The sequence below is a fragment of the Rhipicephalus microplus genome, chromosome 4 (assembly GCF_043290135.1).
Source record: "Rhipicephalus microplus isolate Deutch F79 chromosome 4, USDA_Rmic, whole genome shotgun sequence".
Lineage (NCBI taxonomy): Eukaryota > Metazoa > Arthropoda > Arachnida > Ixodida > Ixodidae > Rhipicephalus > Rhipicephalus microplus.
In genome coordinates, this window is record NC_134703.1 from 87508167 (window position 1) to 87535086 (window position 26920).

The 26920-nt window shown below is 44.9% G+C and overlaps 1 protein-coding gene across 6 annotated transcripts in view; it reads left to right on the plus strand.

The window, feature by feature from the left end:
* Positions 1 to 26920, plus strand: part of LOC119172189 (uncharacterized) — a 108661-nt gene that overhangs the window by 49778 nt on the left and 31963 nt on the right. For all 6 annotated transcript variants that reach the window (XM_037423216.2, XM_075893275.1, XM_075893274.1 and 3 more), the window contains 4 exons: positions 4468 to 4606; positions 6490 to 6623; positions 9057 to 9271; positions 22962 to 23171. In XM_037423216.2, coding sequence (XP_037279113.2) covers positions 4468 to 4606; positions 6490 to 6623; positions 9057 to 9271; positions 22962 to 23171 — 698 coding nt within the window. The remainder of the gene's footprint in view (positions 1 to 4467; positions 4607 to 6489; positions 6624 to 9056; positions 9272 to 22961; positions 23172 to 26920) is intronic.

Here is a 26920-nt window from a genome sequence, read left to right on the forward strand (position 1 = left end):
ATAAATCTACCCCAGGCCCGGACCGTGTGGCATACGAAATGTTAAAACACCTGCCCACTGAAACCCAGAAAGCTCTCCTCTCTCTGTATAATGCGATATGGTCTTCTGGCGGGCTACCCTCAGCCTGGAAGGAAGCTATCATTATCCCAATTCTAAAATAAGGCAAGGACCCGGCCTCAGTTTCCAGCTACGGGTCAATAGCATTAACCAGCTGTATTTGCAAAGTCTTTGAAAAAATGATTAACAGGCGCCTGATGCACTTCCTTGAAATTAGTGGCCTACTTGACCCATACCAGTGTGGGTTTCGAGAGGCTCGGTCCACTACTGACCACCTTGTCCGTATCGAGGCACAAAATCGCGACGCTTTTGTTCATAAGTAATTTTTTCTTTCTGTGTTCCTCGATATGGAAAAGGCATATGACACTACGTGGCGCTTCGGCATATTGCAAGACCTGTCACATTTAGGTGTGCGGGGTAGAATGCTGACGGTTATCGAAAGCTACCTGTCGAACCGTACATTCCGTGTCCGAGTTGGCACTGTCTTATCTCGAGTATTTGTCCAAGAAACAGGAGTGCCACAAGGAGGTGTATTGAGCTGCACACTTTTCATAGTTAAAATTAATTCCTTGCACCTGTCTCTCCCACGAAATATTTTTTACTGCATATATGCCGATGATGTACAAATTGGTTACAAATCGTGCAGCATCTCAATGTGCCAACGTCAAGTTCAACTAGGGTTGAACAAGGTATCTCAATGGGCAAACGAGAATGGTTTTATACTCAACGCGCAAAAGAGCACTTGTGTCTTGTTCAGCCGAAAGAGGAGCCTCCATCTTGACCCCAACATTGACCTGCATGGTCAACCTCTGTCAGTGAAGACCGAGCACAAATTTCTTGGTCTCATATTATACACTAAGTTAACCTTCATCCCACACATCAAGTATTTAAGGGACAGGTGCTTAAAAACAATGAACATTTTGAAAGTGTTGTCACGCACTACATGGGGTAGTGACAGGAAATGTTTAATGAACTTATATGAAAGCCTCGTACGCACACGCCTAGATTATGGTGCTATAATCTATCAGTCGGCAACGCCATCAGCCTTGAAAATTCTCGACCCTGTCCACCATCTAGGCATTCGCCTCTCTACGGGTGCTTTCCGAACCAGCCCTGTGGAGAGCCTGTACGTGGATTCGAATGAATGGTCGCTCCACCTACAAAGATGTTCCCTGTCCTTTTTGTACTTTTTGAAGGTGAAGGCAGACAAGAAACACCCTTCCCATTTCACAATTAATGATTTGTCTTGTTCTGGCTTGTTTGAGAACCGTCCTTCGTTTAGGCAGCCCTATGCGCTCCGTGTAAGGAGCCTGGCCGAAGAAACAGGTCTGCCTCTTCTTGAACACAGTTTGATGGCTCCTGCAACATATCTGCCACCGTGGCAGTGGCAGCTTATAGACTGTGATGTCTCTTTTGTTGAAGTCACAAAGCACGCACCACTTGCACACATACATACATACTTCCTAGAACTACAACATAAATACACATACCCTGAGTTCTTTACCGATGCGTCAAAGTCAAACACTTCTTTGTCATATGCAGCGGTAGGCCAATCCTTTTCCGAGGCCGGCTTTCTTCATCCTGATGCAAGCATTTTCACAGGAGAAGCTTAGGCAATACTGGCGGTCGTAAAACACATTAAACAGATGAAATTACAAAAGGCGGTAATATACACAGATTCCCTAAGCGTGGTCAAAGCCCTGAAAACTCCTAAAAATACACAAGAACCCCGTGCTGGTGTCGCTTTACTCACTTCTGTGCACACTGTACACATCAAAACAGCATGTCGTTGTCTGCTGGGTTCCAGGGCACCGTGAGATACAAGGGAACGTTTTGGCCGACAATCTGGCTGCTTGCGCTTATGACACTACTGCCAATGCATCAACACCAGTCCTTGCACTTGACTTAAAACCTTTTCTAAAACGAAAGCTCTGGGGGTATTGGCAGAGCATGTGGGATAAACACACAGATAATAAACTCCATGCTATTAAGCCGCAACTAGGTTATTGGCCGCCACTATCAAAATCACGACACACAGAAGTAATACTAACAAGGCTTAGAACAGGACATACACATTCTACACATTCATTTCTTTTGTCTACCGGTGATCCACCATATTGTGAGAGATGTGGAGAGCCCCTTACGGTTCTCCACATTCTCGTCCAGTGCAATGAGCTAGATGCTCTAAGAAAAAAGCACTTTTTACTGCCCTACCGACAGCAGCTTCCTCTACACCCTGGTATGCTCATTGGTAGGGATCCGCTTTTTAAACTGCAAACACTTTTCACGTTTTTAAAAGATGTGCAAAGCTTTCACCCGATATTTCGAGGTCATCCGTCGCACCGAGGTCATCTGTCGAAGTCATCGTCATGATTTTATTACTTCCATGTTTTAACCCGCGTTTGAGCAAGGAATTTTAAGGCCCCTTTACAGCCACGCATCATATCATTGTTCATATCTGTAGTCAATTGAAATGGTGCTCTTTGGCCATCGATTGGCCCTTGCGCCATTAAAAACTACTCATCATCAGCCATTCTCGCTTGTGGCTAAAGGAGCCAAGTCGGCAAGTCAGTTGAGCGTTAAGCCTATTTGTGCGGCTAAGTGCGGTAGATCACGGGTGTTATTTCAGCCCGATGGAAAGGAAGTGGCTGCACCAAGCACTCTCGCTTCAAAAAAAGCTGCAAATTCTTCAGGAGCTCAATCGAAGCGGCCTGCCCAAGACGGAGGTGGCAAAAAAATACATCCCGAAATCGGCACTGTCGCGAATCTGGAAAGACGACCAAAAATATTGAAGGCACTGTTAAGAATGGGACCTTTACATCTAAATGGATGCGGATGCAGACGACGCCTTATGAACAACTAGAAAAATTTATTTTTCTGTGGTTCAAGCGTGCACGGAGTTCCAATTTGCCCATAAGCGGGCCAATTCTCGAGCAGAAAGCTCGAGAGATCACCATGCAAATGGATGTTAAGAACTTTGTCCTAAGCGACGGATGGCTCAGACGCTTCAAAACACACCATGGCCTAGTCATCAAAACAATCTCAGGTGAGAGTGGTGCAGACAACAGGGACATTTGCACCGACTGGCAACAGGGGCGGCTTGAGGAAATCTTGATAAGCTTTGAGCCACGAGATGTCTTCACCGTCGACGAGATGGGTCTTTTTTATAAGACGCTTCCATCAAACACTCTAACCTTTGAAAGCGAAGCCTCTAGCGGAGGGAAATGCAGTAAAGATCGCATCACTGTGCTGGTGAGTGTAAGCATAGCAGGAGATGAGAAAGAAAGCTTTTGGTAATAAGAAAATCAAGGCACACACGTTTCAAAGGCGTTCGACACCTTTCCATTGTGTACCATGGGAACGGAAGAGCGTAGAGAACCATGGCCATGTTCGAAAACTGGCTTTGGAAGGAAGACGCAAGACTTACGAGGCAAGGCAGGAAGGTTGTCTTCATCGTGGATAATTGCCCAATGCACGGTCAGGCTCAAGGACTCCAAGCCATCATTCTGGAGTTCTTGCCAGCCAATGCAACGGCAGTGATCCAGCCAATAAATCAAGGGGTTATTCAGAACATCAAAGTTCATAACCGCAGACAATTGCTCCATCAAATGCTGCTTAGAGCAGGCAGTGGGAAATGCTACAGCATAGATTTATTTTGGCTTGTGCCTGGGAGCAAGTGAAGGCAACAACAATACACAGATGCTTTCACAATGCTGGCTTTCAAGCGCAAGAAAGCAGTACCTGATGAAGAAGAAAGCCCTGCTGATTCCGACATTGAGACAGTAGTCAGTCAGGTCGGGTCCTCGGCCCCTTTCACGCTGCAGGACTACGAATCAATTGATGAAAACGTTTGTACCTGTCGTGAAGAGACTGTCGAGGAAATGATGCCGAAGTTCAAGATGAGGAGCAATCTTCCAGCGATGAATGTGATGACAATACTGCCAGTGTAGTGGTGGCACCAGACCGATCAGCTAAAGAGCCTGTTGAACTTTACAGCGCTATTATGAGCATGAGGCTTGTCCAGAATTTCTAGCTATTTTGTCAGGCATGGATGCGTACCTTGTGAAAAAACAACTCAAGCTAGTCAAACAAACCACTCTTTACTCCTTTTTTCTCTTACTCATCCTCATGAGTAAGGTGAGGTTTGTGCACTTTGAATAAAGTTCTTGGTTCACTAAAGTGTACTTTGCTTAAATGAAACTTCTGATAAATGGAACAGTTTTATGGATCTCCCTTGAGTTCTGTTTAAGAGGAACCGACCGTGCTACACTTGCAAAATGCGTTTCGTGAAAAAAAGGAGGTGAGCAGAAGTGAAGGAAAGTGCCAAACTTACTTTTGTTTACTTTACGTATCCCACTTTCCTCTGTACAGCTTTGTGCAGTTGAGGGTAAAGTGAAGTGACGCACGCAGGGCGAGGGAGTGTTCGCTGTGAGGTCCGAGGAAGTCGAGGCCAACAAGGACCAGGCACGTTTTTCCGTCATTCTTCCAAGCAAGGAGGAGCGCACTGCCACTTCGTTTATTGTGGATTGCTCTACACGTAGTGCCGACCGTGAGTATTCCCTCTTTGCAGGGCAGCTTATCAGTAATAGTGATGTTTTCCCTGGCCACTTGTGCCCGCTTTATGTTGTGTGGCGAAAATATGTGCTAGACTCAAACCTCATTATAACAAGATTGAATCTTGCTCCAAAGTAAGTTTGTTATACCCGAATTCGTTATAGATCCAAACACTATATCTATTGCAAGAATATTTTTCAGTTACTTCGTTATAACTGATATTTTGTTATATTTGGGTTCGTTATGTCAAGGTTGGAGTGTGTTCCGAATGCAGTGTTGTGTAACAATGCAAGACCTTAAACAGTTATCTGACTATACGAGGCTGTGTAAGAACTAAACCAGATGGTCAATGCTTGGCAAGACTTATCTATAAGCCAGATTCAGCACAAGCATGAAATGAAAATTTCAAGCCACACTTGATAGACCTTACAGCTTCCTCCGTGAAAGAAAACTCTTCAAATGTTCATTCTAGTAACAAGGCAGCGGTAAGGAGCTTTGCAGCCCTGCTGTTCATTATTCAAGAACGTTTCATAAGTGTCTCCTTCGACCTATTGGTGGTGGTTTGTGTTTTGTTGATTGATATGTGGGGTTTAACGTCCCAAAACCACCATATGATTATGAGAGATGCCGTAGTGAAGGGCTTCGGAAATTTCGACCACCTGGGGTTCTTTAACGTGCACCTAAATCTGAGCACACGGGCCTACAACATTTCCGCCTCCATCGGAAATGCAGCTGCCGCAGCCGGGATTCGACCCCGCAACCAAATAAAGTACGATAATGAAAAAGTACTGGGTCAGAGTGGGGATCGGACCCGGGTCGTTTGGGTGGCTAGTGGGTGTTTTACCACACAGTCATGCGTCTGCTTGTGAATACTGTAAATATACTAGCTTCCTCTGCTGGAAATGCAGTGAAAGTACCTAACTTTCATGCTTTGCAAACACATGTGTCCTGTATACATGTTTCACAATACAAAGAAAAAATATTAGGGGACCCCAAAGCTTTGCCTTAAGGAGTTGAACGTGATAGTGACATTCTGTTCTTTGTGCGTACTTCAAACACTTTGGGCATGAAACCTTTTCGAATTTGTTATGCACCCACTATGTTGCCTGGCTTTAAACCACGGAGCCATTATGTAATCAAATATTCTCACGGCCGTTGGCAATGGATGCTTGCTTGTACCACGCATTATTACTGCAATATTTCAGGTTACATTGTGAAGCATGTATACAGGATGCGTGTGTTTGCGAAGCATGAAAGCTACTTTCACTGCATTTCCAAGCAGAGGAAGTTCTTTTCGCTATTTTCACAAGCAGAGGCGTAGCCGTGTAGTAGAAGATCCGCTTGGCATGCAAACAACCCGAGTTCGTTCCCCACTTGGACTCAAACATCCCCGATTCTGTCACCACTCAGCTCTAGAATTTTTCTCAATCATTTATTTTATTTACATCGCTCTTGATTTTTACGTCTTGCATAAGATGATGATTTTTTTCCTCACAACCAACGATTCCGATGCCGGAATTTCTGCGAAACGAACTCTTTAATGCTATCCCGTTAATGTTGCAGTAATAATGCTTGATACAAGCGTACATTGCCATCAGGCGTTGGAACATGTGATTATCATAATGGCTTCGTAGTTTAAAGCCGGTCACTCACTACAAAAGGCACACTGTTACTGCACCTATTCCCTTTAAGGCAACGTAGCGGGTGCATTGCAAGTTCCAAAATATTTCATGCATTAAGTGGTTGCAGTATGCCCTAGGAACAGAATATCGTTTCGCATTCAACTCTTAAAGGCGAAGTTTAAAAATCCCCAAATTTATCCACTGAATCGGTGATTCCTTGCAATTATCATATTGCACTCTTGCTTTCTTTCTGCAGGCCTTGTTGTGCAGGCCAAGTTGGAGGTGCTCCTGGATGGATGCCTGCTCTCTCGCAGGCTTCTGGCAGGAGTTGGCCTTCGTGCATCTATCAAGCCACCATCGCTGACGCTGGAGCATGTCAACGCTTGCGAGGTATGGCTAGTTTGTTTGCCTGTTGCTTTTTTAATTGCCTATTTTGTCTTTGTTTTAGTAATCCTTGTTGTGACATACAGTGAAAGCTCGTTAATTTGAACTTCAATAATTCGAATTTATGGATAATTCGAACTGTAAGTTGTGGTCCGGCCAAGCTCTATACAAGCCTATGAATAAAAACCCCGTTAATTCGAACGCGACTAGGTTCCGCCGCGGATAATTCGAACTACGCGCCACCGCGCCGGCGGCTTGGCTAGTCACTCGATAGGGCGGCTGCCGAGTTACGAGGTGGCGTTAACAGGTAGCGAAGAGAAAAATGGAGAAACTGGCACAGAGCTCAGAGTGCAGAAAATAGCACCACTTACTCTTCACCCCCCTCCCCCCACAACTTTCTCTCGGCGGCTGCCTGCTTTCCTTCCTACGTAACCTCCAAGATTTTTTTTCTTTAAGCGCCAATCTCAAATCCTTTGAAAATCCTGCGTAGTTGTCGCTGTTAGACGACAGATGGCATGACCAGCACACGGCTAATCTAGTGCGTCGTAGCTTCGCCCAGCCTTCTCTGCTGTCTCGGGTGTGCGTTGTACACCTCGGTTGTTGATGCTGGGAGTAGCTTCCGACTGTCGCAATTCTTTGTGTTAATGTTAGGCCTCCGCTAACGCTTGTTGCCGTAGCGCCGGTAGTAGCTTTCTGTCTGTCGCGATTCTGCTGCTCCACTCGATGGCGTGTGCCCGCGGCAAATACTGTGCCAAAACACTTCCTTCCAGCAAACACAACAGCGGTTCTGCAGTTCATGGACCAGGGTATAATTAGAGATTTAAAATCATTTTATCGGCATCATATGTTGGAACGAATTATTTTGTGCAATAACTACCAAGTGACACTCCTAAGTGCACTACACATGCTTGTGCGTGCTTGGGAGTAAGTGACAATGCTTACGGTAGCAAATTGCTTTCGACACTGTGGCTTCAGCACCGAAGCTCTGCAAGCTGACGAGCCACCAGTGCTCGAACACGGCGTAACCGCCCCCATGGCGGACGTTTTGGAAGACGTCTGCTTTGTGGACTACGTCGATGTAGACTCAAGCGCAGTGGTGTGTGGTGCACTCACGGATGGCGACATACTATGTCAGGTGAGAAGTGCAGAACCTGTCGCTGCCAGTGACGACGATGAGGAGGAGGATGGAGCACCAATGCGGCCCTCTGCTGCAAAAGTCATGGCCAGATTGAATGCCGCCAGTCTTTTCTTAAGTTTTGAAGAAGGCAGAGAAGAGGCCTTCCGCCAAATTCGCACGTTAGAGCAAAAAGTGCTGGCTGTCGCCTTCGAGGAAAGAAGGCAGACCGCGATCACAGATTTTTTCAAAAAATAAATTATGCCCTACTCGCAGTGCACTATTGTTGTTCTTCACTTTCGTTAATTCGAACTGTGGCAGATTTTCCTTGCAGTTCATATTAACGAGCTTTTACTGTATCTTATCTTGCCCCTTCTGTGTTAGCTACGACTCTTTTATCACGCTTAATATTATGTGTTTTGTGGCACTTAATGCTGTGTCGAGTATCGCATTTCTGCATCATTGTTTGGTTTCTTAATTTTTTTCCTTTATATTGCTGCCGAAATGCTTTTAATGTTGCTGTATTTACATAAGTGTCTTGTGCAATTTTCTCATATTAAGACTTTAATATGAAGTCTTTTTTTTTTGCAATAAGTTGGAGGTATTCTTAAACGTGACCTCTGCAATGTCTGTCGGAGACAAGGCATGTAAATTTATGCAACATGTAGGGACAGTGAAGGAGGAGGAGGAAAGAACTTTATTCTGAGTCCGGCGAGTAGATGAGGTGGGTGATTGGCCCCGCCTAGGTTACGGCCAGGAGTCCTTGAAACAGTGGAAAAAAATTTTTACGTGCCAGTAAATTGCTCTTTCACAAGATCTCCACAGTTGTTGTGAAAAGGCTCTTGGTAAGCGAGAGAACGCGCAAAAAGAAAATGTGGGCAGCAGCGCCACACTGAAAGCCGTGACATTGTAGATTTCGACTTGGTCCATTTGAGCCTAAGCTGGTTCTTAATTGGTAAAAGTAGATTGGTAAGTGCATGAGTGAGAAAACCACAGCACTTTATTGAAAGGCAGCGAAAGCAGTGGATTTATAAAAGCATTATGGATTTTTTTTTTTAGCAAGAAGTAGTTAATCCCAATAAAGTTTGTGTTCTCTTCATGATCAACTTTAACTTTTTTTGTTCATACGAATTCGAGATGATACGAATATTTTACTGCTTTGTTTGAATTCGTATTATCAAGATTCTACTGTGTATGTTCATCTCGAATATTTGGAATTTTCGATAATTTAAATTCGAATCAAAGCAAATTGGAATATTTGCACAAGCCTACATTTTTTTGCATTTAAATATGGCATTCAGGCTGACCTTGCACATTTAATGCAGCCCTTGGAAGTGTGTTGTGGCAGAGGACAAACTAAAGTCTGGCTGAAAAATGATAGCCCTTGCCCTCTGGACCTGGAGTTGTCCGCCGGAGTGCTTTTCCATGTGAAACCTGGAAGGTTCAGGATTCATGCTGCGGACCACATGGAGCTGCACATCAGTGCCACAGAATCGGCTGAAAGAATTGGGGCTTGCAGCAGTGACAACAGGTGTGAAAGGTAAGTTAGCTTATCATATAAATCCAAATATCTGTTAATGTTAAGCTTTTAGGTCAAGTAGCTGCAGTGCAGTCAAGCACAGAACGTGCATTGTCTTATACAATAAAGACATATTAAAGGGAGATGCGGGTCGAAAAACGTGATTTTTCTTTAAGCATACCTATTTTTCCTCGCCAGTTTTAACAAGATTATAGTACCTTGTTTACTCGAAATAATGAATGCACTGTTCTTCTCGAAAAATCCGAGCAAAATCGGGGGTGCGTTTATTATGTAGGGCAAGTTTTAAAAAACTTTTTTTCGCTATGAGCAAAAAAGTGTGGTAATGCAAAAATAAAAAAAGTTAGGTCGCTCAGCTTTTTTGTTGCACTTCACTCATCTTCGGTGGTTGAAGGTGCTATCTTCTTCAAGCTGTTCCCGCGCCGCACATGCAAGCTTTAAAAGTGTTTTGCGGCTATCTTTTCTCGTAATCGTTAAACCACCACAGTTGTATCTACTGTGGTCTTGAGGGGTGCCCAGAAGCGTGCGCTAAGACGCCACGACGTACTTTGCCAACTTTGTGGCAACCTCGCCCAACGACCGGAACGACGTCATTGACATTGTTGTAGGCAACCAACATTGCAGCAAGCTACCACCAAAGCATCAAAACAAACCATAGATAACAAGATTGACGACAGAATACGGTGGCCGCCTTGCTTGCAATCGAAGTGAGAATCGGAAGCCATGTTGCTGAAATAGTCTCGATCTTTTCTGGGGGGGGGGACAGGTAATTTCTTTTTAGTTTTCCAGAAACCTGCGATGCGATGGCAATGAATGGCCCTTTGCGACTGCCATAGTGACAGCAAATTCTGTCGTCCTCCCCCGAAAATTTCGTGCATGTGGTTGGGCTTTTAAAGTTTCGTATTTTCAGGAAGTGACCATTGGTTGGCGCGAGAAGTTTCGCGACCTTCGCTTGCTGTGTGCTTGTCAGCTGCGATGCCTCTACACTTGCATGGTTCGTGAACCCTGCTGTGGCGCATAGATATTTAAAAAAAGACTGGGTACTTGCCGTGCACAGATAGAAAGTTTATACAGTGCGCAGCAGCGGGCGAAGAGGGGAAGGGAGTGAGCCGAGGTGGCCGAGGAAGGTCGGCATAATAATGAAAAAACGGAAGGGATCCAACGAGCAAAAAGAGGCGCCAGGTGTCAATTAGAAGGACTGCAGCGGACGAATGTAGGGAGTGCGTTTAGTACACAGGGAAAAGAAAAATTTAAATTTTGACTGAAGTTGGGGGTGCGTTTATTATGAGAGTGCGTTTGTTACTTGAATAAATACATTACTTCTACTGTTCTGAAAAAAAAAAAAGACTAATTCGAGACTCAACTGGAAATACTTTAAAATTGTGTCTAAAGAGCACAAGGTGACCGTTGAAAGGCCGAAAGTGGGCAGTCTTCGAGCACCTTGCCGCTGATAAAGCGTCGCCGCTCGACGTTGTCAATCGCATGAGACAGAGCCGAGCTTCACTCATCAAATAATGACCATTTCCCGTGCTGCTGCAGCAGAAGAAATAATAAGATCCACGTTTTTGCCGCGAATGCCAGGACTGGCTTTTAAATGGCATGGTGCGGATCAGGGACCGCTGTTTGCTGCTGCGCGCCTGTGTGTGCTTTGAAGCCTACTTGCAGAGTCATGTCTGGTTTAGCAGCGCAGCTGAACAACGCTATTCTCGTGTGTTTATCTCCTTTATGGATAAAGAAAGCCATAGCTCATGCACTAGCTGTGCTGTCAATGTGGAGGCTGTTGTGCCGACATGCTCGGTAAGAATGGGCTACGAGCAGCTGCTCCAATTTGCAGCAATTCTTGACGACATTGACGTTATGTACAACGGTATGTGGCACAAATGCGGCCACAAGCGCCACAATGGCATTGGCACTGTTGTATTCCTAGACTCTGGACTTTGTTTGTGCTGTCAGTCTGTCCTGGCATGCAGACATTGTCGAACTTACTAGGTATGCTTAGTAAGACCAACTGAAATCCCAGCCTTTGTGGTACTAGCACCACTTCAGAGTCTGAAATCGGGTCCTGGTTTGAATTCAATACTGCCTTGAAAACTTTTCAGAATATGGAGGAAAACAGTAAGCACAGTGGCACTGTGCACTGCATTAGGATTTAAACACTCACTGAAAGGCAGTTAAGCACATACTGAATTTATGCATTGCTGTACATATCATAGTTGAAATCAAGAAGAAATGGCAATGGGCCGGGCACGTCGCACATAAGCAAGATAACCGCTGGTCATTGAGGGTAACTGACTGGATTTCCAGAGAAGGCAAACGCATGAAGGTGCGACAGAAAGTTAGGTGAGCAGATGAGATAAAAAAGTTAGCAGGTATAACGTGGGAGCAGAAAGCACAAGACCAGGTTGATTAGCAGATCATGTAATAGACCTTTGCCCTGCAGTGGGCGTAGTCAGGTTGACGATGATGATGTACACTGAAGTACACATTGGCCGTTGCAAGGTGTAAGCTGTCATGATCGAACAGCACCGTTATGCCTGAAGCTATTGTCCCGTTCATCGATAGGAAATACGCTGCGAAGGTGCACAACACAGCTTAAATTAAAGGCAATAAACCTGCAAAATGGCACGAAGCGTTTACGGCTTCCCTGTCGTTCACTTTGCCTTTAGCGAAGCTTTGGCACGCTTGTTCGCGGCGCTGCGCAGTCGGCACACTCCAAAAGTAGTCTGAATATTGTATTTTCTTGCGTATAACCTGCCCCTGCACATAACCGGGACTTTCGACTTCGAAATGCGAGAGAGAGAAAAAAAAAAGTACCAGCGTATCGACGCAAGGCCACCTTCCTTGCGTTACTGTGAGGCGTGTTGTGAAGCCAACTTATGCACCAAAATACTCTTATAACTTGCACATCTGCTTAGCTGAAATTTTTTGTATGTATTGATCTGCGATGATAGGTTATCCGCGAGAAAATACTACGTTCACTCGGTGTGGGTCTGGTATGTCCAGGTTGGCAAGAGTTCAGTGCATGCTCTTGCTGGGCTGGAAAAATGAGTCATGGTGATCAGATCTTGCCAAATCTTGTGGTCTATAGATGAAATTACCTTATAACAAAATTCTGCAGCAACAAATTTTTTTGCGTGTCTCGTCAATTTCGTTGTAGCAAGAGTTGACTGTACCGTTTTGGCTTGAAGCAGTCAAAACTGGTTTCACTGTACAGGGTAATGATGCAATTTTCAAGGCACATAGCTCTGTAGAAAGCCTTGAAAAAAAAAATCTTTCCACTACTAAGCGCTCGTTTGCTTTGGTCATACTGTGCACAGTAAGGTTGGTCAAAAATTTGCCTGAATCTGTCCATCACACTGCGTTTTAGGCCAAGAGTTGCTTTGGGACATTAAAGCCCAAAATTTCATCAATCAATGATTAATTCTCATCGGGGCTGTTATGGAAGTATGGCGTATTTTTGACAGGAAATACATTGTTCCTGAAGGTACATGACTTCTAGGGGTTGGTCGCATATTATTGCTGGAATCCTGGATGTGTGACCGTGTCATAGGAACTTGGAGTGGGAAAGATATATGGGGCTTCTCGAAAGTTGTTATTTTTGCTTGAACTCTTCAGAACAAATAAATAAATACAGTATGAAACTTCTAAAAGGACAATCTAAGTCACGCATATACAGTGATTGATAGATCAATCGATATGTGGGGTTTAACGTCCCAAAACCACCATATGATTATGAGAGATGCCGTAGTGGAGGGCTTCGAAAATTTCGACCACCTGGGCCTCTTTAACATGCACACAAATTTGAGCATACGGGCCAACAGCATTTTCGCTTCCATAGAAAATGAAGCCGCCGCAGCCGAGATTTGATCCCGCAACATGCAGGCCAGCAGCCGAGTGCCTTAGCCACTAGACCACCGCGGGGAGGCATGTATATATGGTGGAACTTCGATTATACATCTCCCGGTTTCGCGATGACCCACATCTTTTGACGAATCGGTTCGGCCCCGGCAAAATTCTTGTAGAAGTAATGCATTAAGAACCATGGAAATATGACACAGTATTGCGCTGACCCTGCATCGTACAGCTTTTAGAGAAAAAAAAAACACCTTTACTCAAATCAAATGTCGACCAAATATCCACGAGGGCAAAATGTGAATTTGCGTTGTCTTAGGTTGACTGCTAGAAAAGTGGAGTGAGACAGGGCATCTTCTTAGAACGGAAAATTTAATATCCTGGAAGATGTGTCCTACATACGCCTCTATCGTTTGCGTACATATCTGGGGTCGTTACCTAGTCATGCTCTAGCCACACATAGTAGCTTCAGCCAATCAAAGAGCTGCTATTTTCACTTTTGGTTCGTGGAAACTTTTCTTGGTTGACACACAGCTGATCTGCCTTTGTTGCACTTGCTATCATGCATAAGGGCAGGACGTAGATGATTTCACCATGCAAAATTATTTTCACTTAAAGTCAGCGTTCGTAATAAGAGCGGGACACGACTAATTGCACTTTGCAAGGCAACAAATTACAAGGCGCGCAGCTTACTCGTGCACGAAGGCATTTTATGCAAGCTCATAGTCTGTCGCCATTATTTGATAGCAATGACGCTGTGTCTCGCTCTTCTGACAGCAGGCTGTTGGCAACGCGGTTTCGGTTTCGTTTTGACGTGCAGGCAATTCGTGGACTCTATTTATCGATATAAAGATCCGCATAGGATTCAATTTTTTTTTTAAGGTTGAGAATAAACGTTGGCTCGTATTTCCTTCAACTAATTAATGCGGCCATTAGCGGCCTCTGGCAAGAATAATTTCATCTACCTTTCTTCCAGTGGCACATGGTTGTGCCATGAACTTATTCAGGCAGTCTGAACCTCTTTTTTGGCAAGGCTGAGTATCACTGCCTATAAGCCTAGTTTTTCGATTACACGATGGTTTTGCGTGGTCTCCTGAAAGTTGTGTAATTTGGGTTCTAGTGTACAGCAGACTCGCGATAATTCAATCTGATAGTGCTCCATACTCTTGTGCAATTGAAACAGTTTTCAATTTTTTTGTTAGCCCAATACACTTGCATTATTTAAAGGCTGCTTTATGGAAACTGTCATATAGTCATTTTTTTCTTAATTTGTACTTTTTGCTTGTCCTTGCCAAGAAGTACTAGCTACCTTTGGTCCGTCTAGCCATACATTTGCAGTTATTATTGGCAGGTGGAAGAATAAGATATAGGAAGACAGCATAGCGATTAAGAGAACCAATATGGGTAGTCAATGTCCTACTTGACATTAAAAAAAACGCACGAAATGGACCTGATATGGTCATGTTATCAGACGGACCAATGACCACTGTTCCGTTTAGATGACCGAGAGGTAGTAATAGATGGGAAGGATGGCCGAAGACAACAGCGAATTAAGTTTGGTGAGGAAATTCGGGAATCACAGGCATGAAAACGGAATCGGCTTACCTCAAAAAGTAATGATTGGACAATCATTGGTAGAGACCCTCGTCCTTTAGTGTGAACATAAAATAGGAAGATGATGACTTTTGAAGCTGTCATAAGTAATGTTGATTGCCTGCTTACACTTGTCAAAGCATTCAGAAACAAGAGAAAAAGGAAAATAAAGAAAAAACTCTAGCAGTGCACAGGGTAATCGACCACTTTCTCTCTCTCTAATATGTTGATAGAGTCATGTATTTATGCTAGCATCTGTCGATTCAAACAAAGTGCTAGGGTTCCCTCAAATTTGAATCAGTATGCAGTATGACTCTAATTCAAGTTTTGTCTTTTATCCCAAGTTCTTTGGAAAGTGCAGTATGGTAGGATTTTTTCTCATAATGTAAATGAACGTTTCAGGCCATACTACAATATAGTTTACAGTATAGTGGGCTCATAAGATAAACAGAGTTCAATGAATTCACCCATGAGAAAGTTCACACTATTTAGAATCCCAGTGTCATACATCCTCTGGTTCTGAAGTGCATCTGTGCATTTGCAAGTGAAGTACATTCCTAGATATTTGAGTTGACGAAAAACGACTCATTCCAGAATATGCACACAGTCATGATGGCTGACTTAAAGATGCGCCAACATTGAAAACTAGAGCTGTCCGAACAGCAAAATTTTGAGTGTGAAGCGAATTTGAACATTGAAGTGTAAGTGTGAATTTAGTTTAATATTTTTCTAATAATGTGAAGTAAAGCTGTAAAAAATAAAATTTGGTGAGGATTCTTAGGCATATTTTTATGAGTTAACTACATGAAAGTGTTTCTTTTGGCTAGTTTGATGAAGCCCTGGCGGGTTGGTGTTTAATAGCTATGTTATCAAGAATGAGGTAATGCAGAGGCTGAACTCTATTTATGTACATGACTTGGTCCAACTAAATGTTGTTGATGACACTTCACACATGAGTGGCAAAGATGATATTTCCTCAGCCTCTCCTTTTTCAGCTTCTGTGGAAGCCCAACTATGTGGCAGAGAAGAAGAGTTCCGAATCTGCCTCAAAGACACCAATGTGTATATGTATATGTGTATATATATATATATATATATATATATATATATATATATATATATATATATATATGCCCCGCCGCGGTGGTCTAATGGCTAAGGTACTTGGCTGCTGACCCGCAGGTCGCAGGTTCGATTCCCGGCTGCAGCGGCTGCATTTCCGATGGAGGCGGAAATGTTGTAGGCCCGTGTGCTCAGATTTTGGTGCAGGTTAAAGAACCCCAGGTGGTCGAAATTTCCGGAGCCCTCCACTACGGCGTCTCTCATAATCATATGGTGGTGTGGCATACTTTTCTTCTTCTTCTGGCACGACACACTTGGGACATAAGCTAGTAGTGGGTAGTCTGCTGAGGAGAGGAAGAGGTAGCTGGAACAATGGCGGAGATGCATTAATAAACCGCGCTGTGTTTTCGGAACCGCGTTTCAGGGTGCTATATTTATTGGTGACCCGGACTACGAACGCGACCTTCCATGGAGCAGCGTAAGCATCTCGACAGCCTCAGCCCTGGTACCGCTGCCACTGCACCCGGCCATGTACCCTCTTCGGGTGCTGTTGGAGGTACTGCTACCATGACGCTACCACAGCTGTGGCTTGCCGATCCCTCCTTATGGTTCATTCAAGTCGAGAACAAGTTCCGCATTCATCGCATCACGTCAGAAGTTCGCAAGCATGAGCTCCTCGTTAAAGCGTTGCCGCCACAGGCAATGGCCGAAATACGCGACATTCTTGTGGGCCCGCCTGGTGACACTCCATATACGAGTCAAACAGGCTCTTCTTCACCGACTCGTTCCGCCTAAGCATCGGCGCATTCAGCAACTTCTGTGCAACGAAGAGCTCGGGGACCGCCGTCCCACACAGTTTCTACGTCACCTGCAGCCGCTGCTTGGGGACCTGCCGGACCGCTCGGAAACATCCATACTACGTGAGTTGTTTCTACAGCGTCTTCCACCTACCATGCGAATGGCTCTTGTCCCTGCTCAGGATAAGCCGCTGTCGGAGCTGGCAGAAATGGCCGATGACATGATGGACGTTACTCCGGCAGTCATAAGCGCTGCCCACACCTCTATTCCCGAAGGAGATTCCCTTCGAGAAATGGTAAAAGATTTCGCAGCTGAAGTCGCCAACTTGCGTCTGCAATTGCTGAGCATTCGCAACCTAAATGACCAGCCTCGTCCACATCGACCATCTCTCACGTCGGCTGCTCAGCAACGACCCCTCCACCAGCCCGAGCACTGCTTTTCACTGCAGAACACATGCTATTATCACCGGCGTTTTCGTGCCGCGGCTCGCAGATGTGTGCCACCTTGCTCATGGCGCATGGGAAACGCTCCGGCTGATCGTCAATAACAGCGGCGGGTGATCAAGGCCAAGCATCAAGCCGCCTCTTCCACATCACCGACAGAACCACAGGTCTGCGCTTGCTGGTGGACACTGGAGCGGAAGTCAGCATAATTCCAGCGTCCAAAACTGACCGGCGTCTTCGCGAGAAGTCAACTCCTTTACAAGCGATCAATTCTACGATCATCGCAACTTACGGACAGAAGTCTCTGACCCTTGATCTCGGTCTTAAGAGGAAACTGCAGTGGTTATTTTTGATAGCAGACGTACTTACGCAATCTTAGGCGCCGATTTCTTAAAGCATTTTCATCTGCTCGTGGATATGAACCTCTGTCACCTGGTGGATAGCTATACCGGCTTTTCGGTCAATGGTTTTCTGTCACGCGCTACGGCCCTAAACCCCACATTCGTGAAACCGTCCACATCACCACATACAGCTCTGCTCAACGAGTTTCCGGAGATTACAACGCAGTCTTCTATGAATAAGACCCCCAAGCACACTGTGACCCACTGCATCGTTACCACAGGCCAACCGGTTCACACAACTGCACTCCTATCTATGTTCCTTCACAGCTTCATCGTGCTGTTTTTGACACCCTCTACTCCATCTGCCATCCAGGCGTAAGAGCTACGCAACATCTGGTCACTGAACGCTATGTCTGGCCGTGCATACCCACTAACATTCGTGACTGGGTTCGCACTTGCAGACCATGTCAGCGTATCAAGGTGCAACGGCACACCAAGCCTCCATGGGGAAAATTCCCTCTCCCTGATTCACGTTTCGACACCATTCATTTGGACATTGTCGGACCATTACCTCCATGTCGGAGTGATATGTATTTGCTTACGTGTATTGACAGGTACACTAGGTGGCCTGAAACAGCTCCACTGCCTGAAATCACGGATGAAACAGTTGTTCGTACCTTTCTTGCTACCTGGGTTAGCCGTTTCGGTGTACCATCAACGGTGACTACTGATCGAGGCAGACAGTTTGAGTCGGCGCTTTTTACCTCTATCACATCTCTACCTACTGGGTTGTGCGCGTATTCGCACAACTGCTTATCATCCAGCATGAAATGGCTTAGTGGAGAGACTCCACCGTCATCTAAAAGCAGCACTCGCCTCGCAGCCTCACGCTGAAGATTGGGTATCACACCTCCCCATCGCGCTTCTCGGCCTGCGTTGAACACTTCGGCCAGAACTTGCCTGCTCTGTAGCCGAGATGGTTTATGGCTGCACACTCCGTTTGCCTGATGACCTCGTCAGCCCCGTTACTAGGCAGAGTGTTTCGATTCCATCTTCTTTCGTCCAGCGTCTGCGGATCTTCATGCAAAACTTGCGCCCATCACCAACTTCAGCTCACACTAAAAACGACGTTTTTCTGCCGGCAAACCTACAGACATCTTCACACGTTTTTGTTCGTGTCGATACGTCTCGCCGTGCTCTTCAGCCTCACTATGACGGTCCTTTCCCACTCATCATCCGTTCTGAAGATCATTTTACAATCTTGCGTAATGGGCATGAAGACACAGTCGGCATTGAAAGGATCAAGCCGGCACCCATTCTGACAAGCTCCGTCTGATCTTTTTTTTTTTCTTCAAATGCACACGGCCACTTGTCTGCAGGGAGGCCTATCTGTAGCATACTTTTCTGCTTCTTCTGGCACGACACACTTGGGACATAAGCTCGTTGTGGGTAGTCTGCTGAGGAGAGGAAGAAGTAGTTGGATTGATGGCGGAGATGCATTAATAAACCGCGCTGTGTTTTTGGAACCGCGTTTCAGAGTGCTATAGTGGTTTTGGGACGTTAAACCCTACATATCTATCTATCTATCTATACATTTGTATATACAGATATACAGTAGACTCTCAGTAAACGGAACCTGAAGGGACCGGGAAAATGTCTTCCATTTGACAGGAGTTCCATTTACTGAGAGGTGAACATGGGTGCAAGGTACAAGCCTGAAGCCAAGCATTGCAGAGGCAATAGTTCCATTTAACAGATTTCCGTTTACTGAGAGTGTACTGTGTGTGTGTGTGTGTGTGTACACACACACACACACACACATATATGCATGCAGGCATGGTGGCAGAAAGGTGGCCATAGCGTTTTTTCAAATAGTCAAGTAGATCTTCTGTGAGAATGGTAACAGCTGAAGCGTATATTTCGACATTTTCTGCCAAAGTCTGGCTGAAGCTTGAAATAAACGCTTCAGTTGTTACCATTCTCACAGAAGATCTGCTTGACGTTTTGAAAAAGCGCAAGGGCCACTTTTCTGCCACCATGCCTGCACATATATTTATATATATGTATATATATATATATATATATATATAGAGATATAACAGACAGTAATGCCAAGGAATGTACAGGGGAAGTTATTAACATTAATGGAATGTAAATAAGAAGAAAGAAAAGTGGATGAAAAAATTACCAACTGTAAGCTGTATATATATATAAATATATGTGCAGGCATGGTGGCAGAAAAGTGTATATATATATATATATATATATATATATATATATATATATATATATATATATGACGCTATGATAAATGGGAGACGTGGCCTGGCTCATACGCCATGTTTATTCCATCAAGCACTTCTTCCTCATCTACTTCTCCTAACCATCCCTGCCTTCTTACGTCACAGGATTCCCCCTCTCCCAGAAAGAAGTCACGCCAGACGAACAGAAACGAAAACTAAGCATGCGCGGCTTAGAAGTGAGCACTGTCAAAAAGAGAAGATCGTTCCATGTCCCAGGAAGTTTCCGTAAACACACTAGCTTCACAGGAGATGCAGCAGTCCGGTAAGACCTGGAGTTCTGGTGGGCGAGGCTGACTGTTGCGTACTGTAGAACACGCACACCTTGAACGTGGAAACTGCAGATGATGAAACTGTTTGTACTCTGGCAAGGAATGAACGTAGTGTGAAGGCTTTGGAGCACCAGCAGCCTGATTTGCATAGGCGTCGTGCTCTTTGCCTTGATTGGTACACATGCAGCGCCACCCGTTTGGATGTTTGTTGACCAAGGTTGTTGCGGTGATTTCCACGTCCTTTCGTAATACAGGGTGTTGGTTTGCGCCTTTTCCGTCGTCGTATGTCATGTTGTCTGAGTATTGATCTCTGCTTGAGAAAACTTACTCGACGTCCCTTGGGAAAATGTCTGGCATTCGATGCTTTCTTTGTCTCGAGTGAGACTTCTTGAATATGTTGTCGCTTCGGTTGAGTCGTTTGTAAACGTCTTTCTTGACGCCGTGTGTGTTTTTCCGAAGTCTCTAGTTATTCGTGTCGAATAACAAGATGCTTAACCTGGGCGATTTCATTGTTCTGACCTTGCTGATGTTGCGATAAGTGTTGAGGTGGCAGCCTTTTTGCAATAAGACAATGCTTTTCTTGGCGATGTGATGTAATGTTCAGTTGGTAGCTGTTGCAACGCTTTTCAGGCAGCGAAGTTGGTAGGACAGATTTGACTGGAGGAACATCAGAGGCTCCTGTGATAGCATTCATTACGTAGGTTTCTGGCACTTGGCAACCTGTAAGAGTTGGTTCCGGGCCTCCTGTGTTTGGGCTTTCAGATGGCTGTGCTCTCAATGGTGACACCGCAATAGGCGTGGTTTGGTCAGATTCTAGTTGGGAATGACTGTCTTTCTGTGCAATGAACGATGCGAGCTCTTCTGGCGTATGGAACTGAACTGTAGGTCCTGTGCTTGACTGAGTAAGCTCCGAGCTTCTCTGCTCTATTCCGACCATAGTGAACGTTTGAGACGCGAGGTGGGTGTTGTGAGCAACCGAAGATTCATGCGATAGAAAAGCAGGAGGTTGGTCAATGCGTGAAGGCTGCTTTTGACTGTGACGACTGAGTGCGGTTGTCTGTGGATGGTTTGAAGTTTTCGTTCGTCGTCGTCTTTTCTTGGTGTGGTAATGGCGCTGAGAAAATTGCGGGTGGTCATCTTCATTGAATGAGGAGACGCTGTCGGTAGTCCCAGCGTTATTTACGAGTGCATTGCAAGCATCATTTGTGTCAAGGAAAGCAGTAGATACATTTTCGTTTTTATCAACGAGACTTCCATTCAATGGTGACTCCATACTGTTTCGACTTTGGGTTGGCCCAGTTCCCGAGGATGACATCACCGCAAACATGGCTTGACGTGGTTCCGATTCCGTATGTTTGTTTCTTTGCGGGAGAATCGAGCTACGCGTTCCTGAAGTACAACGGCTTTCGGAATGGCAGTGGCTTGGCAAGGTATTTTCCCGATGCGCCAGGTCATCTACCATGAATACGGCGTCCTTATAAGGCAAGTGGTGAGTATTAGGAGTGCTTGAAGAACCGCGTCATGAAAACCCAGGTGGTGGACCACGTATGCGAGCCAAACAGTGAAGGACATCAGGTGGTTGAGCAACGTCTCGTGTCATATGCTGGAGCGATGACTTCGGAAATGCCGTCTTTCGTGCAGAAGGGAGGCCCGCTCGATGGTTTTGTTTTCCCCAAAATACGCATTGTCGTCTGTCACTGAACCCGTGTGCCACTTCTTCTTGTGCCAGTGGTCGAATCTTGTTGTGCGTTCGAATGGTTGAAGACTGCCTGCGCAATTGACGACTGAGTGCAATTGTCTGCGCATGGTGGGTTAAAATAGATTGATTGATATGTGGGGTTTAACGTCCCAAAACCACTATATGATTATGAGAGACGCCGTAGTGGAGGGCTCCGGAAATTTAGACCACCTGGGGTTCTTTAACGTGTACCCAAATCTGAGCACACAGGCCTACAACATTTCCGCCTCCATCGGAAGTGCAGCCGCCGCAGCCGGGATTCGAACCCGCGCCCTGCGGGTCAGCAGCCGAGTACCTTAGCCACTAGACCACCGCAACGGGGCGGTGGGTTAAAATCGAGTCTTCGTCGTAGTCGTCACTATATTCTTTAAACCAAACGATCATTTCTTGTTTGATCTTTTCCCATGACTCGTTGTTTTTAAATATATGGGTGAGGTAGAATTTGAAGGCCTCACCGGAGACGTAGTCGGTAAAGTTGGCGACCATCTCTCGTTCCGACCATGATGCAGCGGTAGCGTGGAGCTCGAACAGGTAGAACCAGTCCTGTACAGGTCCATCGTCCGCTGCTCCAGTGTACTTGGGGATGAAAAGGTCAGTCGATGATGCCGTTTATGATGCTCGTCAATGTGTACTGCTGGTGCTGGTTCGGCAGTTCAATTATGGTCAGGGTGTCTTGCGGAGAACCTTGTCGATGATGTGCGACTGATGAAGGGGCTGGCAGGTCTCCATCCTGTCGACTCGTGTGACGCTATGATGAATGGGAGACGTGGCCTGGCTCATACGCCATGTTTATTCCATCAAGCACTTCTTCCTCATCTACTTCTTCTAACCATCCCTGCCTTCTTACGTCATATATATATATATATATATATATATATAGATAGATAGATAGATAGATAGATAGATAGATAGATAGATAGATAGATAGATAGATAGATAGATAGCATTAATTGAGCCCCCATTTTTGCCACAGCTACCATCTCCAGGTTGGAACCAGTTTTTTCCTTATTCAATGTATTTGCGATCGTGGCAGAGCCTGAAAGGCAGCTTTGCCGCAATATGAGGGGTGAAGCTTGTTGAAAATCTCAAGTGGCTACTGTCAATGTGATGTTGACTCTATTTGTCTTAAAGAAATTCGAATAGTTTCAAATAGCAATATTCTAGTGTGAATCGAATGAAATCGCAAACACTATTGGAGAGAACTTTCGAATATTTTCACATCCTTATTGATTAAATCAGGTGGCCTTTGTCAACCTAATGATAAACCTGAAGCCAAATCTCCCACTTCTTGCAGCGTTCTGGAAGCCACTTTTACACCACAGGGCTTCAAGGTGGCCCTTGTGAACCTGGTGAGCTCCTTCAAACAGCATGCTGCATCAGATGCCACACCATTGGCCAGTGCTTTCTCTAAGCATGGTGCAACTGGAGGCTGCAAGAAGCTTAAGACCTTGGAGAGCAACTGCAGGTTCCTGTTGTGGGCAAACCTACACAACTTGGCCTCAAAGTAAGATATACCTTGCAGTAGGCTTGTGTGTCACATTTTTCGTATCCTTAGCTCAACTGATTGCCATATTAGCTGAAATTGAGCTTCTCTTTTCCTGTTTCTTTTTTTCCTTTTGCTTTAAGATATGCTTGCTGGTCATGAAACAACCAAGTTCTACAGTATGAAGTCATTGTTTCAATGGTGGTAGACATAGTTTTGTTGATACATGATGCATAGATCAATATAGGTTGTGCATTGTGCAAAAAGAGGTTCCAGTTAAAATTAATGACGTGAAATTTGGTCCTTGCACACTTTAAGGTTCGGTAACAATGCCTGAAAGACCAAATTTTTCATTACTGAAGTAGTCTGTAATGTCCTTCTCTAACTTGCTTTTTAAGGAGGACTTTTTAATCAGCATTCAGCAACGGTCAGCAACAGCTTTCGCGCTGTGCACCGTGACATGGCAAAAAAAAAAAAAACTGAAACCTTCACTGTTGAAGGGACTATCACCTCCTTTAAAAAATGAATGTAAAACAGGGTCATGCCTAAGGAACCACTAGCATTTTTTAGTAAAGATTAGTTTCCAAGCTTTGAATAAAATTGGCAAGCATGAAAAGCAGTGGCATGGTTTTGCATTTAATGTGAAGGAGTTTTCATTTTATAACAATGTACTATTTCTCTCTAGGAATCTGCTTTATACCTAATTCTGATGTACTGTAACTATGGTAAGGTTTACTGTAATTTCAATGGACAGGGTTCAACTGTATGTACTACATTTTTTAAAAAGCCTTTTGTGACCTGAAAGTGGCGTTGACACTGATTTTTCGATCATAATCGCTGTTATGTGGGCTAATCCTTGAGCATTTGCAAACAAGCTGGTGAAATTGTAGGGCATTTGATTGGGCACTTAGATTTTTATTTTTATGAATTCAAACTGCCTGAGAGTCTGACAACACTGTGCTCTTACAAGGCGGGACATAACCTTTTTAATGCGCATGAGTCTGCATTCTGCCTATTTTGCTGTGTGGTCAGGTGAGCACGCAGTTGAGCTATTTCAACTTCATTCAGCTTGTTGTCGAAATGGAACAATTCACAGTGGCCGAAACTGGTTGAACACAACACCTTCATTCTCCGCTGCACACGTCGCACATGCCATGGCAATATAGCAGTCACTGGTGGTGACAATGTCATAGCCGGAAACATCTAGGGCTTATATCGCACCGAAGTATTTTTTTACAGTCCGTTCTTCGTATATGTGTAAGTGCAACAGGCCCTTGCTTATCTTTATTTAATTAATACTATTTTTGCTGAAAATTGCATATTGTTGGAGGACACCATGTCGTGGCCCCTGGTGGTCACCGTCCGTAGCCCTTCAACTATTTTTTCGAACAGCACGTTCTCAGACAGAACGCAGCACACTGTCTTTCGGAAACCTGTAACGCCGATAATCATGGCATAGAATGATTCTCTACGTTTGCGAATTCCTAGATAAGCATGCACCAAATTTGATATTCACTCGCCAAAAAAATATGCATGCACGCCGCCAGTCTTGCCTTGTAAGACAACACCAGAAAACTTGGAATTCAACGGGCATTCAAATGTCCTACTTGTTTCAATTGTTTGATACATGCAGCCATAGACGGCAAGTGCTTCGTCCATAAACTTGAAACTTATGAACAACGTCGTGTCAGTGAGCATTTAAAGCTTCAAGTTATCTTCTATACAGCTATACGCATGTATTACACGCATGCGCACCTTTCATATTGTTTGTAATTTAACAGTATACGCGAAAAAACAGGCGATTGTCGGCGAACGAAGCAAGAATACTTACCCGTGAAAAGTGATGCCAGGTGTCTTCTTGGTGCGATTTGTGCAGCCATAAGCGACGCACGAAGTCACGGTGGCCTTGTAAAATCTTTAACTGCTTTACAAAAGCATGTCACAGTCTCCACAGGCCACTGCGAGGGCGGAGCCAGTGGAGTGACATGTCCATAGAGCCAATGGGGATAGCAATTTGGAAGCGACGGTAGCGCCATCTGGGTTCTGTAGGGAACCGTAAAAAGATTGCAAAATGACTATTTTACTAATAAAAGATTGCAAAATGACTATTTTACTAATAAGTGAAAAAGGTTTGTTACCTTCTACACATAAATAAATTTTTGAACCAAATGTAACCAAGAATATTGTTTGTATAATTTATAATTGCATATAAAATGAAATAGGTTTCAAAAGCACCAGGGTGTTTCGATATGCCGACTGGCCTTCCGCATAGCAGACAGCATCGTCGTCGTCTGCTTCTGCGTCGTGGCTGACCCCCGCTTGTTTTAGCAGCCCCCTTTCTCAATTTCTATCGTTTCCACATAGTACATTGCTGTAAACTGCGCAATTTAAGCTCTTAAGTATCTTGCATACTTACTTCAGTAAGTTGTGATGCCGCATACAGGCCGAGCGAAATGACAACCCTGGTCACACAAGCTTGCAATAATAAATCGTTTTATTGCAAGTCCATCGATCGATGTTTACACAAAATAAAGACCACATAAGTAACATTTTAGTACATACAGCAGTGAACAATATGCATGCATCAGCGTTCATGTGCAAAGAAGGTATACGTACTACGCATAGCCCCAACGCAGATGCCCGGAACACAGAAGCTGTCCAGCGCTGGCTGATATATCTATCGCACTGCATGAAAACCTTCGCTGCAGTAAGTAAAGGCATACCGCTTACGTCCCTGCACTTCTGTAGCTCAAGATTTCGCAACAACTCGTTGACAGTATTCGGTAAACTTTCTGTAATTGGTATCAACATAATTTCGTGCCTTTCACGAGCAGTGCGGCGAGACTGTTTGTTTCCTGGTCTGCACTGCCAACAAAATTGCGTCACTTTCCAATTTTCTACGCGTTCCCACTTTGCATGCTTCTGAATACCTGGAATTAAATGAGGAACGGTTTTTTATGCTTACCATTTGAAAGTCTTACAAATAAAACCGTCGAAAAAAAGGCTTCGTTCGGTTTCGTTTATCTACGCCGCCAGGTGCGCTGCCGTCGTTTCGATGGTGGTGACTCCTCACGCTGTGGCCGTCAAGCTCGCAACATGCCACGGGCTTGGCGGAGCTACAAAGCGCACTTAGTCGCCTGCTTCCGAGTCTTTCCTTTTCCAATATGGCGGCGACCCGCGTCACTTATGGGGGCGCTCCTCCACTCTAGAAGACATAGTATAGAACCTCCTTGGCACGAACATGCGCCATTTTCTCATGGTGCTACTAACTGCTTGAGGCAGTGAATAAGTTTCGTGCTACAGTAATTCGTGAAGCGAGTGTGGCGGTCGTTTGTTCGCTGTGAACTTCAAAAAGCTCCGCTATGGCTCAGGACAACAAGGATAACAGACCCGCTGCGGTCAACGGCGGTCGCCGAGTCACCGGCGTAGCCCTAACTCACGCACGAGCTCGTTGGTTGCCGACAACGTTACTGAGAACAGCTGTGTTTTGCAGCCTCATCAGTTAGAGGACGGCAAGTAAAAATCAGAAGTGAAGCTACAAGAGATATGATTCTTTGTAGTGACAGAACGGAAGCGCAGTCTTATCGCGAAACACGATGATGCCACGGTTCCCCCTGCCTGAGGAAAGGGCCTTGAACTGCGCGACAGGTCGTCAGAGTTCAGTACTTCGCACGTCGACTAACAAGAGAAAGTCAATCTGTTCGCGGTGAACGTGCTCGCTGCCCCCGCAATGGAGGCTACTGGCAACAAGTAGATTGCTTTTAACAATG